The sequence below is a fragment of the Exophiala dermatitidis genome (assembly GCF_000230625.1).
Source record: "Exophiala dermatitidis NIH/UT8656 unplaced genomic scaffold supercont1.5, whole genome shotgun sequence".
NCBI classification, from domain to species: Eukaryota; Fungi; Ascomycota; class Eurotiomycetes; order Chaetothyriales; family Herpotrichiellaceae; genus Exophiala; species Exophiala dermatitidis.
Window position 1 is genome coordinate 2,916,810 of NW_008751650.1, and position 12,783 is coordinate 2,929,592.

General features: G+C 52.8%; 5 protein-coding genes across 5 annotated transcripts; 1 reads left to right on the forward strand and 4 right to left on the reverse strand.

Moving 5' to 3' along the window:
• Window positions 1-2,060: 2,060 nt before the first annotated feature.
• On the forward strand, window positions 2,061-2,532 carry HMPREF1120_06604 (uncharacterized protein; the record flags this gene model as incomplete). The annotated part of the gene is made up of 3 exons (XM_009160809.1): window positions 2,061-2,189; window positions 2,244-2,285; window positions 2,332-2,532. 3 exons carry the CDS (start codon window positions 2,061-2,063, stop codon window positions 2,530-2,532), a joined length of 372 nt encoding a protein of 123 aa, XP_009159057.1.
• A 533-nt stretch (window positions 2,533-3,065) lies between these two features.
• HMPREF1120_06605 (hydroxyisourate hydrolase) lies at window positions 3,066-3,452 on the reverse strand (the record flags this gene model as incomplete). The annotated part of the gene is made up of 1 exon (XM_009160810.1): window positions 3,066-3,452. One exon carries the CDS (start codon window positions 3,450-3,452, stop codon window positions 3,066-3,068), a length of 387 nt encoding a protein of 128 aa, XP_009159058.1.
• A 695-nt stretch (window positions 3,453-4,147) lies between these two features.
• HMPREF1120_06606 (MFS transporter, SP family, major inositol transporter) lies at window positions 4,148-6,279 on the reverse strand (the record flags this gene model as incomplete). The annotated part of the gene is made up of 6 exons (XM_009160811.1): window positions 4,148-4,568; window positions 4,617-4,885; window positions 4,968-4,996; window positions 5,060-5,399; window positions 5,452-5,749; window positions 5,798-6,279. The coding sequence occupies 6 exons, from the start codon at window positions 6,277-6,279 to the stop codon at window positions 4,148-4,150; spliced, it is 1,839 nt and encodes a 612-aa protein (XP_009159059.1).
• Window positions 6,280-6,839: 560 nt separating this feature from the next.
• HMPREF1120_06607 (cyclohexanone monooxygenase) lies at window positions 6,840-8,623 on the reverse strand (the record flags this gene model as incomplete). Its single annotated transcript, XM_009160812.1, has 3 exons — window positions 6,840-7,291; window positions 7,348-8,335; window positions 8,390-8,623. 3 exons carry the CDS (start codon window positions 8,621-8,623, stop codon window positions 6,840-6,842), a joined length of 1,674 nt encoding a protein of 557 aa, XP_009159060.1.
• Window positions 8,624-9,584: 961 nt separating this feature from the next.
• On the reverse strand, window positions 9,585-12,362 carry HMPREF1120_06608 (uncharacterized protein; the record flags this gene model as incomplete). The annotated part of the gene is made up of 1 exon (XM_009160813.1): window positions 9,585-12,362. The coding sequence occupies one exon, from the start codon at window positions 12,360-12,362 to the stop codon at window positions 9,585-9,587; it is 2,778 nt and encodes a 925-aa protein (XP_009159061.1).
• Window positions 12,363-12,783: the final 421 nt, after the last annotated feature.

Sequence of the window (12,783 nt, forward strand, 5' to 3'; positions counted from 1 at the left end):
TTCTAGAGATCAAATTTGCAACAACAGAGGCTTCCATTCAGCGAAGGACAGGTGATAGGATGCTTGCGGGCATAGAGCCCGATTAAACATGAAGTGAACAGCGCCTAACACGCTCATCCTGAGTGATAGTGTATATTGTTGATGGAGCACCACAAACAATATGTCCATGGTTAAGACATCTTGTCTGGCATCTTTGATAACGGTGCCCTCAGAGGCTCCTACGCCGCGATCGTGAGGAGAAGGCGAATGGCTGTGCCAAAGTTCGTCCGTCTTCCCTTCTGTTAGTTCGTGTAGTAGTTGAGGACACGGTGGGTCTGATGGCTCTTAAACCTTCGAGGGCACAGCCTTGTCCGCTGTGATTGGCCGAGCAAGGTCGAAAGCTCGACACAACTCTCACAAAACGGCCTGACGAAGCGAGGTTATGCGAAACCGGCCACATCAAAAAATGACGTTATTGGTGTTTTGAATGATGTGTACAGCCAACTGGAGATACTGTGTCAGGGCGGAGGACCGACAGTAGAGGCGCTGACTCTTGAATGGCAGCTAGATGACAGACTGATGTTTACGCGATAATAATGCCTTTGGCTGGGGAATTGTGCCTGGCCAACAGATTTCATGCTGCCATACGACAATGGTAAAAAGCCTGGATCGGGCTGTTCTCAAAACAGGAGCTGAAATATTGGTTGCTTCGGCACCAGCTGAGCTGAAAATGCGACCAATTATGGCTGGGCAAATGCCAATTTGCAGGAATCCTAGCATCTCCAGGTCCATTGGAAGTGCATTAGTTGTATCCACGGTCGCAATTGTAGATATCGCCCACTCTCAGAGGCCACACGGCAGAATTTCATTAGGCTTGATTGGGAGGCCGCGTCTGGGAAACTGCAGTCTTTGGCCGAAAGAGATTCAGGGAAGAATCCTCGCAGTAGGCTCTAAGACCTAGACCAGAATCGAACGAGACCATGCTGTATAATGCCCCACGTGTGCAATGATGACACGGCGATTTCTGTTAGCCAAAAAGGAGGCGATGCCGCGCCTATTTCGCGTTACTTTGAGCGGTGTAATGAGGTGGACTTTTCCTCTCATGCCGGTGGCGTCGCAGGGTGCAGCAGTGCCGCCAGCCAGCTCACTGTCTGCACAATTCTGCATGCACTCCGGTAAGAGGTAACGTCGAGGCTCGGGTCGAGCTGGGATGTTGTACGAAGCAGTGGTGAACGCATGAGCTATAAAAGAGACGACACCAGTGGCATCCGTGGATCTGCCAGGAGAATAGGGAGCCAGTCTGTCGATCGAACGTCCTACTTTTCAGCGGGATCGCTCGAATCGATTTAGCTGCCACCAGATCTGAAAAACAGTGGCTTGGGAGACAACCGTCATGGTTTTACAAGCCTGGCTAATGGAGGCCTCTCGGTAGTGCACAGCAGGTATGTACATAGTTTGAAGGACGGAGCGGCGGCGGCTGCTTCGACCGTGCGGGCCCCAAGCCTCGTCTTGGGTCCGCAGGCGGTGAAACCAGCATAAGCATAGGGGTGGAGGATGTTGAATCAATTCAATGGCACGATGGCGGCAAGGTAGGAAGATGGGCGCAGGAGAGATTGACAGATGTTGCTGGGGGAGTTCGAAGTGAGGCGAGAGGGCGTCTGCCTGCGCTCGTGCTGATTGGCGGACATGACCAGACTACTTCAGCCATCCAAGGCAGGCGAGACACATCCAGTCGACGAGTCCAAGGACGAGGCAACCATTACCAAGTAGAGCAGACAGACCTCCCTACAGGAGCAGGCTCTACCACCTGCTCTCCCGGATGCCGGGCTTGTATTGCAAGCATGATCCTTTGCCTTTGGGCTAATAAGTCCACAGGAGCTGGCTCCAGTTGTGTCTAACCAGAACCCCTCTTATCGAGAGCCTTATATCATGCTCGAGGCTGCCGCGGACTTCAACTGCTTCCTCTTCGTCGCCAACATTCAACGCGAGCAGAACTCATCTACGTCCAGAACTGTCTTCGTCGCTAGCATCCCGCAACAAACGTCTTTCTCCGACTTCTGTGCAGTCACCTCCTAGTCCCAATGCCGCAACCCGTGGCCTCCACGCAAGAATATTGGCTTCCGGGGTATGGCCTCTCACGCCATATCGTGCTCAGGCAATTGCAGTACTTCTTAGGACCCTCTGCCACAGTGAGGCCCTACTCGTACCATGTATGAAGGCGCTTCCTGTTCATGTTGATCCGCCCAAACTCATGGATAACCCAGGGTCGAGAAGGCTATTTGATCAACGGAACTCCTTTGACAAAGGTAGGTTCTCCAAAGCATTGAAAGGGCCAAGTCTCAAGGGAAGCAGGAGCAGATTGAAGACCTGAGGCGACAGTCTCGTGAATACGAAAGGCAGCAGACGATACGAATGTCCAGCAAAGCCATTGCAGCTTCCGACGCCGCCGAGCCTGACATTAATGAGCTCGTGGTTGTCACTGTGGGCCGCCGTCAGAACTCAGGTCATGATTCCAAGTCATACTCGCCATATCAACGGCAACGTAGCCGATGACACATACGGGGTATCTGGATAGAAAATCTGCTTGAAATGAATGAGCCTCTTTGTTGAATGTCTCCAATCTGTTCTAGATGATTTGAGTTCCAATGGAACGATAGCATCGAACACGTTCGCTGATACGGGAAGGTGGTCCAAAGGATGCCGCTTGGCCAGTAGGTGGGAAGTAACCCGCGGACTTTGATGTGCCGAACGGAGGAATGAAGGAGTGCTTTGACTAGCACCCTTCGCACCTTGTGTGCACCAGATCATGTGTCCGGCACGAGAAGAGGTCCAAACATAGGCCCAGGACCACGAGCGGCTTGAAAGTCGGAAGCATAGATGTTGATGGGTTGGCTCTGCTGAAAGGAGGCTTAGACAATAAGTCGAGGGGCAGCCCAGCTTCAAGCCGGTTATGCTGGAAGGCTGCCGAAGTGCAGCAGTGGTTAAGATGATGGGAACTTGATCCGAGCACTGAACGCATGGAGGTTCGGAGCTTCAAAAGTAGTGGCCGAAAGCATTGTACCGGACTGTCTGTTGCGAGCCGTCTCTCACGATCCTCTATAGGTGGTATAAGTCCAGGGTCCCACCAACACAGGCACATGGTAGTGTCTCTCCCCCTTTTTTACGTAGAACTTGACCTCGACCTCGGGCCAGAAGCATTCCACTCCCTTCTCCTCATACCAGCGACCGACATCAAACTTGATGCTCCATGGGATGCGTTCCCCCGCGGTGAATTTGTCCATGAGTTCCGTAAGGGTCGTGTCGGTAGGCGAGTCCCAGCCCTTCACCCGGCCGTCCTCGTTGGTGACGGCATGGAAGCTCACGTTGGTCGGCAACGACGTGGAGGTCGACAATAGGGTGAGTGTGGCTTTGAGTCCAGCTGCAGGTGTTCCAGACAGTGTGTTGAGTACGTGGCAGGTGATGGGTGATGCCATGTTGTCTTCCGTGCGACAGTTGGTGATGGTGAGGAGTAGCAAAGGAGCCCTTGGGGAGGTTGTGCAACACGACTACTGCAGATGGAGCGGCAGGCGGGCGGGTTACCTGTATATATTCAGTGCCTCAAAAGTTGTTGTAGTACTGGTGGCAGTGGTAGGAGGAACAAGACGGGACGGAGGAGGCCGGCGGGCAGAAGAAACACAACACGGACGGTCCATCATCGGCTTATCTTGATGGCCCAATAAGATAAGCCAGATAAGATACTGTGCAGCATTGCACCATGAAACGCAGAGCCTGCGGCACATGCAACGAGGCTGCGCTAGTACTATTTTGTCCGTAAATGTAAATCGAGAGACTCGATGTCTGTTTAGCCCACCCCGAGCCCTTCGTCTTCTTAAAGCCCAGGTTTATCAAGACAGGGGCTCGAGACTCGTGCCGCGGAGGACGATCAAAAATCAAGGGCTTTTCGATGTCTCTGTACGTCTGATGTACTGTGGACCTCACAAAGCGATATCTTTTTGACCGAGAAGCACTGGGTTAGCTGCTTCGAATACCTACCGTAGGAGGGTATTTGCAGGAACACGGCACGTATTGATGCGCTTGTATTTTGAGGGATGCTTCAGGCGGTAGCTCGCGCCGAGGGTGTCTAACCACGTACCATTCACCACTGGACAGGTGCTCTCGCTAGTCAGAGCTACAAGGGCTCTCCTTCCTCATAATCCGTCGTCCCAAGAACCTGGTATTCCTCCCCAACCACCAAGGGCGGAAGGTCGGCGTTCTTCTCACGTAGTATGTGGCGCCTAATGAACCAGGGAAGACATTCGCCCACTTGATATCTGATAAAAGCCCGGGTGGGAATCGAGAAAACCTCGTCCAACTCCTCGAGTGTCTTGAGTCGAGTCTCGGGTACGAAAAGGAAAACCAAAATGAGGGCGAGAATGTTGAGTCCTGCATACAAACCGAATGCGCCCTGCGGCTGCAAGGTAGCGAGAATACGAGGAAACGTGAGTGAAAGCATGGTTGCCCAGAAGCTTGCAGTAGCCACTGCAAAGCTCATGCCAATCTCACGATGTGACAGGGGAAAGACTTCTGCTGAGTACGTGAATGGGACGGGACTGGTTGCGGTCAGCGTTACAATTCGACACAGAAAGTTTGCTGCTTACCCCATTGCTGGCGAATATAAAGCGCAAAATAGGTAGATGAGCGCTGCAACAAGAATGAAGTGTGCAGGATTGTCCGTAGGTATCTTGAAGCTCAGGCCGGCTCCGAGCATTGTTAATGCCATTATCGGCAAGGTCAGGAGCAACAACGAGCGACGTCCGAAGGTGTCCATGGTCAACACTGCAGGAAAGGCTCCGAGAAAGTTGACAAAGCCAAAAACACAAGAAGCTAGCAAAGCCCCGTAATCGGAAAGTCCAGCGTCGCGGAAAATCTATCGTACGTGTCAGCCACGGTTGAAATTGCTATGCGAATAAACAGGCCCATTCTTTGACGGCACGGCCAGCCTAACGTACCGTTGAAGAATAGTAAGCGATGATATTGACTGATATTGCTCTTGTCAGTAACTGGCCTCGAAGAAGAGGAACCGGATGTATATTCTACGTACTTCCACATAGCTGCTGTGACAGCATGACAACGTAAGACGCAACAGTAGCTCGTCGGATGCGAGGGATGGTGAAGAGTTCTGGAAGTCTCCTGAACAATGATTTCCCTGCAGCGCCGGGTTTCGCTTGAGACCGTCGTTGCAAGTAGGTCGAAAATATCTCTTTGGCGGCTTGCAAATCGCTATTCCTCAGTTTCCGGAGGGAGCGAAAGGCGAGATCATATCGGTTGTTGTTCTTGATATACCATGCCGGCGATTCCGGGCACATATACACGAGCAGGAGGAGAGGGATGGTAGGCACCACAGGCCCGGCAAGTTGCAGCCTCCAAGCGCTGTCACCGTACTGAGTATGCCATTAATCAGCAAGAAAACGTCCAGCAAGATGGAACACCCACATTATAAACCGCTGCATTGGCACAGAAGCCTAGAAAGATGCCGAATGCGGTCCACATCTGATATGATACAGATATACTACCGCGGATAACAGCAGGCGCGGTTTCGGCCATGTACACGGACACAGTGCTCGCATTGATACCTAAGCCCGCGCCCAGAATGAGCCGGAACAGCAGAAGCTCGATCCAGCTGCGGCTGAGCGACGATCCGAGGTTAGATACGAGGCACAAAAGGCTGCCCACGAACACAGCGCCCCGTCGTCCTAGTCGACCATTAATGGGATCGGATAGCCAAGCGCCTCTTCAGAAATCAGCACAGCCAATGGTGCACCCAGTTGGAACAACTTACACAACGCACACGCTGAGGTAAATCCCACAGTTGAGAAGGCCAAGGACAAAGGAATCATGTTTGCTGTTCGACCCAATGCCAAACGCTTTAGGAATACCCAGATTTGCACCGTTCATGCCTGTCTGAGCCCAGCCTTGCTCAACGGCTCCCATCGAGCAAACCAGGACGGTGAAGTACAGCATTCGGGGTTGCTTCCATTTGTTGGTCGTTTCATCTTGTAGAGCCTTGATTTCGGCAGGGGTGATACCGGGTATTTCAGCTATCAGCAAATCCCCCTGAAGGATCATCGATGCCTTTTGGAAAATATCAGAAAGATGGGCCAGGTGGTAAAGCTCTGTGAATGTCTGTACATCGGCCAGGCTGTCATGCCGGGGGATCTCCCTACGAGCATCAACGTTGGTAGACGAGAAGTCGCGTCGCGAGGAAGAGTCGCTCGGAGGGAGGACTACCGACTCAAGGTGAGCGGCGGTATGTTTCGACATGATTCCGAGCGCTGCCGTTTCTTGAACGATATGTTCATGATCTGAACGTGAGTATACTGCAACCCGGCTTCAATCCGGACAATAAACGGGGATAGACCACCGGCACGTCTGTACTACTACTCACTGACAGATCCCGAGACCAGGAGTAACGTCAATATCTGCGCTTCTGGCCGCATGATTGGCCGTATCAGGGGCTCCCACGCTCTCCCTCGACGTTGACTACTACTGAATACTGCTACTCCTGCTGGCATGATGCTTCCGGAGAGGGTTTCACAAGGTTCCTAAAGCACCTCATCGTGCGGTGTGGAATCATGCAAGGGTTCTTGGGGATCATAATAACTACCTTGACCACAGTATGGCCACGCCCCACTCGCTGCTACTCAGCAGTAGGGTGCTGTGGTGCTTGCTCAATTCAACACAGGGCACACCGAGACGAAACCCATCGCTGGGACGGTCCGGAATCAATGTCCAAGCCAACATCAGCAAGTTCTCGAATCCTCTGGACTACCTGTATACCACTCATGATACATCTCTCCCAGCCTCGAGCAGCACAGCCTTGCTCACTTCTTGACTTTCTCAAAGCCAACGAAATCAGGGAGCACGGCCCGGATGTCTTCAGCATAAGCAGGCAGTCCTCCTGCATAGTTCACTTGTTCAAATGCTTTGCCTGGCATGCTTCCTCCCATATAGGTCGACTTTGTTGTCGGGAACAGACTCTTATCGGACAGTTCGTTGATCTTTTTCTTCCATGCTTTCGAAGCCTCATCAGTTGGGTTGATGTACTTGAGTCCTTGTCGGTCGATTTGTTTGATAGCGTCAACTATCCAACGGCCTTGCACCTCCACGCTCGTTGGGCCGTTACTCAAGAGGGTTGGGCCATGAGGTCCGTATAGATGGAACATGTTTGGATATCCGCTGATTGTTGTGCCTAGGTAGGTATAGGCGGCCTTTTTCCACTCATCTCGAAGATAGGTGCCATTTATATTGCGGAGACCCATTGCCGTCATTCCACCTGGCGATAATTGTCAGTAACTATCTCAACAGCTGTCCACGACGGATACAACTCACCTGTTGTGATATCGAATCCGGTTGCAATACAAACGACATCGAATTCATGGTGGGTTCCATCTTGGAGCCTGATGCCGGTCTCGGTGAACTCTTTGATGGGATTGTTCTTGATATTGACCACCTCAACGTTCTCGCGGTTGAATTGTTCATAGTAGTTGAACTCGAGGCAAGGACGCTTGACCCCAAATGGGTGCGGTGGTTCCAACGGTGCAAGGAGTTCTCGCTGCTTCGGATCGCCAATGCGGCATCGGACATTCTTGGCCCAGAAGTTGTACGCTTCTCGGTTTGCTTTGCGGTCGAAGAGGTAGTCCTTGTAGTTGCCGAGCCAGAATCGAAAGCCTCCATCTTCCCACAGCTTGCGATAGAATGCTTCGCGCTCTTCCGGAGTATCTTCAAAGGTACCACGTTCAGAGAATGTGTACAGAAAGCCACCGAAACACTTCTCTCGGAGGCTGAAGAGTTCTGGATATACTGGCTTGATAGCGTTCTGTTCTTCTGCTGTGAGAGCTCTTTTACGCATAGGGACGGCCAAGTTGGGCGTCCTTTGGAAGACCTTCAGATGCCCTGCTTTGGGTCCCCAAGCCTGCGTGATTTGGACTCCGGAAGCACCAGTGCCAATAACACAGCACTTTTTGTTGCTAACATCAATGTTCAAGTCGGGCCAGAAGGACGAGTGATGGGCCTCTCCTTTGAACTTTTCGATGCCGACAAACTCGTCAGGAACATAACGTTTGGCTGCAAAGCCGGCGGCGACCACGAAAAATCTGGCCTTGGCCATCCGTCCGTCGGCAGTCTGGACATGCCAGCGGCCTTCATCAGTATTGAACTGTGCTTCAACAACGACACTGTCGAAGGCTGTATGGCTCTTGATGTCCAACACCTTGTCACAATGGTCGAAGTATGCCCTAAGGTCTTGATAGGTCGGGTAGTTTGACGGCCATGTCCAGTCCTTGTACGTCTCGGGGATTGAGAGCTGGTATTCGGGTATCTATCACAACACGCTTGGTTAGCCTTTGGTGAACATCGGAACGGGAAAACCTACTTCAGAGTCCACCATGGCTCCAGGATAGCAGTTCCAGCGCCATGTGCCTCCCAGGTCATTGCCAGCTTCATAGATGACGGTGTTGTATCCTGCTTTCCTCAGCTCGTAGAAGCAGAAGACACCACCAAAGCCTCCTCCAACGACGAGTGCATCGACTTCGAGGTTGTCCGCGTATGGGCCAGTGGTTGCCCTTCGCTTGGCATATTCGCGAAGTTCTGTCTTGATGCGAGGCATGTTGGAAGAGATGGCACAGCATACAAGAATGCGTATGAAGACCCTGGGAGTCCAGACACAGGAGGTCCAGCCCGTTATATAAGGCTTCAACTCCAGAGGCCCCCTTCATCTTCATCTCGGGGACGGTCACGGTCCGATCAGCAGTGCGCGGATCCGCGAGAGGGAGGACGGAACCTCGCATCTCCTCAATATTATCATGAAACAAGATAACTGGTCCATGGTTTGACTCAGCAATTATTTCAGAATACTGTACCGTCTTCATACATAGGCTCTTGCGGAGATGCCATGCGCCAGGGCACACCCCATGGGGCCCCTCTTCTGCTAATCCTCCGCTTGAGCCGCGGAACCGCCACCATATATCGAGTCAACGGCTCCGGCTTCTAGAGTCCTCAAACCAGGGCAGAGACCCCGCGATGCATTCTAGAACGGCTGACATCCTCGAACAAGCATCGTAGCAGGGACAGCACCCGCCTCCTGAGGCACAAGCCTCCGCCGAGGTGTGGCTTTTCCGCAGTCGGCCTCATGGCCACGACTGACATAACCATAACGTGCAGTGGAGCACATGAACATTTTTTGTTTGAAGAGCTACTCTAGAAGCATCTTGTCAAACGTACATCTGGGTTCATTCAAAAGTGGCATTATTTATGGCGATTATGCCATATTTGAAGTCGAGGTGCATATCAGCGGAGCAAATGAACTGATAGCGAATATTGTTCGGCGGATCACAGAGCCATAGTTTGATAATTGCAGTTTTGGATTCATCAGTAACCTCAGAGCCCTCAGTCACGGTTGACACAACGAGATATGGTACACACTGGCAGCTTGAAGTGCGAGTCCTGCATATCTGACACAATATAATATGTCGTCGATGGCCACTTTCCCTATGGTCCACCGGAAGGCTTCTTGTGAAGACCCTTAGGCCAAATCCGCTTTCTTGAGTGCCAGTACAGCAGACCTCGTTCTATATGTTGTCCAGATCTCTTAGACAATCCCTGAGGAATTTGGCTGCAAGATACGCCATGTCTGATTTGTTTGCAAGATTCAGAAGACCTTCGATACAATGACCGCACCTTCGTTTTGCCAATCCGATCTCGTCTTCCACGGTCGACCATCCCCCGTTCCTCGGCCGTCGAGGTGCGTTCAGCTGGCTAACGAATACGAACCCTGCTCGACTGAAGGACTGAATCAAGACCAGGGTCCAGGGCTCGGATAACAAAGCAACCTGATTGACAGGATAGGTGAACTCCCTGGCTGTAGGGAATGACAGAGCCTGGCCATGCAAAGAGCAACGACACAGGTCGGAGATGGCGGTTGCGTTCTTTCTTCGTATGTCATCCGAAAAGCCAGATACTCGCCTTGCTTCTCTTTGTGTCCGTCCGCCGAGCCCTGACTCGTCCATCTCATCGACGACATCTGCGAGAAGTATGGCCCCAAGGTGCCAATGTCCGGCTAATATTAGGTACCAAGATTGGATGCGAGCAGGGAGAAGGTGGTGTCTGGCCATGCACTGGGCGATGAACTTCCCGTACGACCTGTTCCACTCCGCATAGACCTTCAGGGCCTGGGCCACTGCTCGCTCCAGGGCGTCGCTCCCTGCTCTCCGGGAAATCAACTTTTGTATATGGCCTACTTTGCGGAAAAGCAGTACTTTCACTGGAGCTGCATCACATAATATCGAAGCAGCATCATCCACGTCAAGGGACCAACGCACTTCCCTGTAATCTTTGAGACCCCGGTCTTGGAGCAGAAAGTCGTCCCAAACGTTTGATGAACGGCGTTGCTCTCCCAGCTTGGACTGTCCTGGTTCAGGATCCCAGCCGTCAAGGTCGATCTCACACGCTGATAACGCTGACTGTTCATTGTCCGTCGAATCACCAGGGGATGACGGGGCTATCTTCCAAGGATCGGCAGAGTCAATAGTAGTATCTTCATCTGCAACCACTGGAGGTCGTTGCAGCATTGCCGCTGATATTGTGTCGAACATGATGACAAGCCAGGTAAGGAGTTGGAACGTGTCACGGTGTTCGCGACTCAGGGTCACGCTCGTGGCAGAAGCTCGAACTCGTTCCCACCCAGCATCATGGGGCGATGATACGGCCTTCTTAGCTTTCTGTCGATTGTACCGTTCCCATTGCCACCGCGAGGACAAGAGTTGTCGAGATGCAGCTTCCAAGAATACCGGAGGACCATCGGCATTAATGATCTCCTGCAGACACTCCCATCTCGATTGCAGATTGTCTGTGTCCTCCTGACTTCCACAGCGTGGTTCCCAGTTTGAGCTTTGTTCCCAGTCCTGCACGTTGAGCGGCCGCTGGGTGAGGGAGAAGATGATATTGGCAAAGGTCACCCTGTATGATTGTACGGATGCAGCCTCATGCAATGCTTGCCGTGCCTGATTCCACAGCGTCTCCTGTACGGACCTGCCGAACTCATCCGCGGTCGGCAGTTGCATATCATCGTGCAAACTTGATGATGTGAAGTCCGGTGAAATGCGATCTCGAATGCCACCTCGGTCGCCAGCCTGGGCCCATTGAACACCGAAGGCCATGACCGCAGCGTTCAAGGCTTTTCCAGCCGTCGCACTTTCCGAACGAGACAGTCTTCTTCCCGGTAGATCGTTGATAAATCGATCCAAATTGCACACGCGCGTGTAGATTCGATTCGACCACTGTGATCCCCAAGTGTTGGAGAGACTGTTGCTGTCACCCACCACGCTGCCGCCACCGCGGGCGAGTGTATACGGGCAGTTTCTCTCGGTCAACCAACACGAGAGAGCATTTTCCAGGCTGTCATGATAGACACGCAGCCAGTTCTCCGTCAAGAGCCATCGATTCGTCCCTGAAGAGAGCGTGCTACTGGAGAGCAGCGAACCGGAAATTTCATCGTCCGAAAACAGGGGGACGGAGCTGCAATCAGACCCTAAGAAAGTAGGTTCGTCATGCTGGCCTCCTCGGAACAATGCGTCCACCGCATCGAAGCTTTGTATCCCGGCCTTCTCGTCGTCATTTTGTTCTTCAAAATCGTGGTCTTCTGGCCCCGGAAATTCCTCCTCGATCGATTGGAGGACCGCATCATGTTGTATGGTACACGATCTGGCCTGGTTTACCAAAGGAGGCTTGTTGTTGTTGTCTGCTGGGAATGAGAGCCAAGGCAGCATTGGGCGCTCGATGGGGTAGGGAGCCATGGGCCCATCATTGGCCTGTTTTGTGGATATCCCATGGTCGACCAAGGTCTCCGGCGTCCCCCAGATGTCAAATAACTCGACATCATCAAACAAGTCAAAATCAACGTGCTGCGTCGTCCCGAGTTGAGAGATGACGGCGGGATTGTTGCCCTGGGTCGACACGAAGGTCGAGCGCTGCTGCGTCGTCCCACGTTGTTGTTCAGATGCCGAGTCAATGTCGACGCGAGGTTGTTGCGTCCGGTTCTTGTTGGTGCCCTTGATCAGCTTCGGCAGTGTACTTTCCAGCCAGTCAAAGGTACATGTTCGACCGGCCCTTTGGCAGTTGGTACACCTGGTGACAGGCACCTGAAGCTTGTCCTGGTGGTGGTGAGCAAGACGCCTCTGCGGCGTCGTTTTGCCGTTGCTATGATTTATTGACCGTTGATGATGCTGATGCTGATGCTCGGACTTGAAAGCGGCGTCACACGCCCGTTTGGCTTTTCTGCACTGGTCACAGCTGCTGTGCTGCCGGCGCCGACGCACTCTTTCAATCACGACATGCTGTTGTTCCTCCATTGTTTGTGGAGTGCGGTGTGGCAAGGGAAGACGCCAAGTCAGACACAAACGGTTGTTCCCCGAACTGATGATGCTGCTCCCAGGTCCTGAACCGAGCCGCCGCAACCCCCTTCTTCTCCTGATGACGGAGCGGTGGCCTGGCCTTGGGAGGCACCTGTCCTCCCCTCCGGCTCCCAGCCCTCCTCCGATCGCGCGGTTCCGCTCAACTCATCCCTCCAACTGCAAGTCAATATCGTCCCATGGCGCCATGTCTGACCCCGCAAATAAGCCTGCAGATAACGCGGGGAAGGGCCACGCCGCGATTTCTTCGTGGGCCCCTTACTACAGGGGCACCTAGGTGAGTGGTACTGAATCTCAACCTGCAGTGCTCAACCCGTTGCACATCTTTTCCTTCTACAGAGGCCCAGCAAACCCGCTTCAT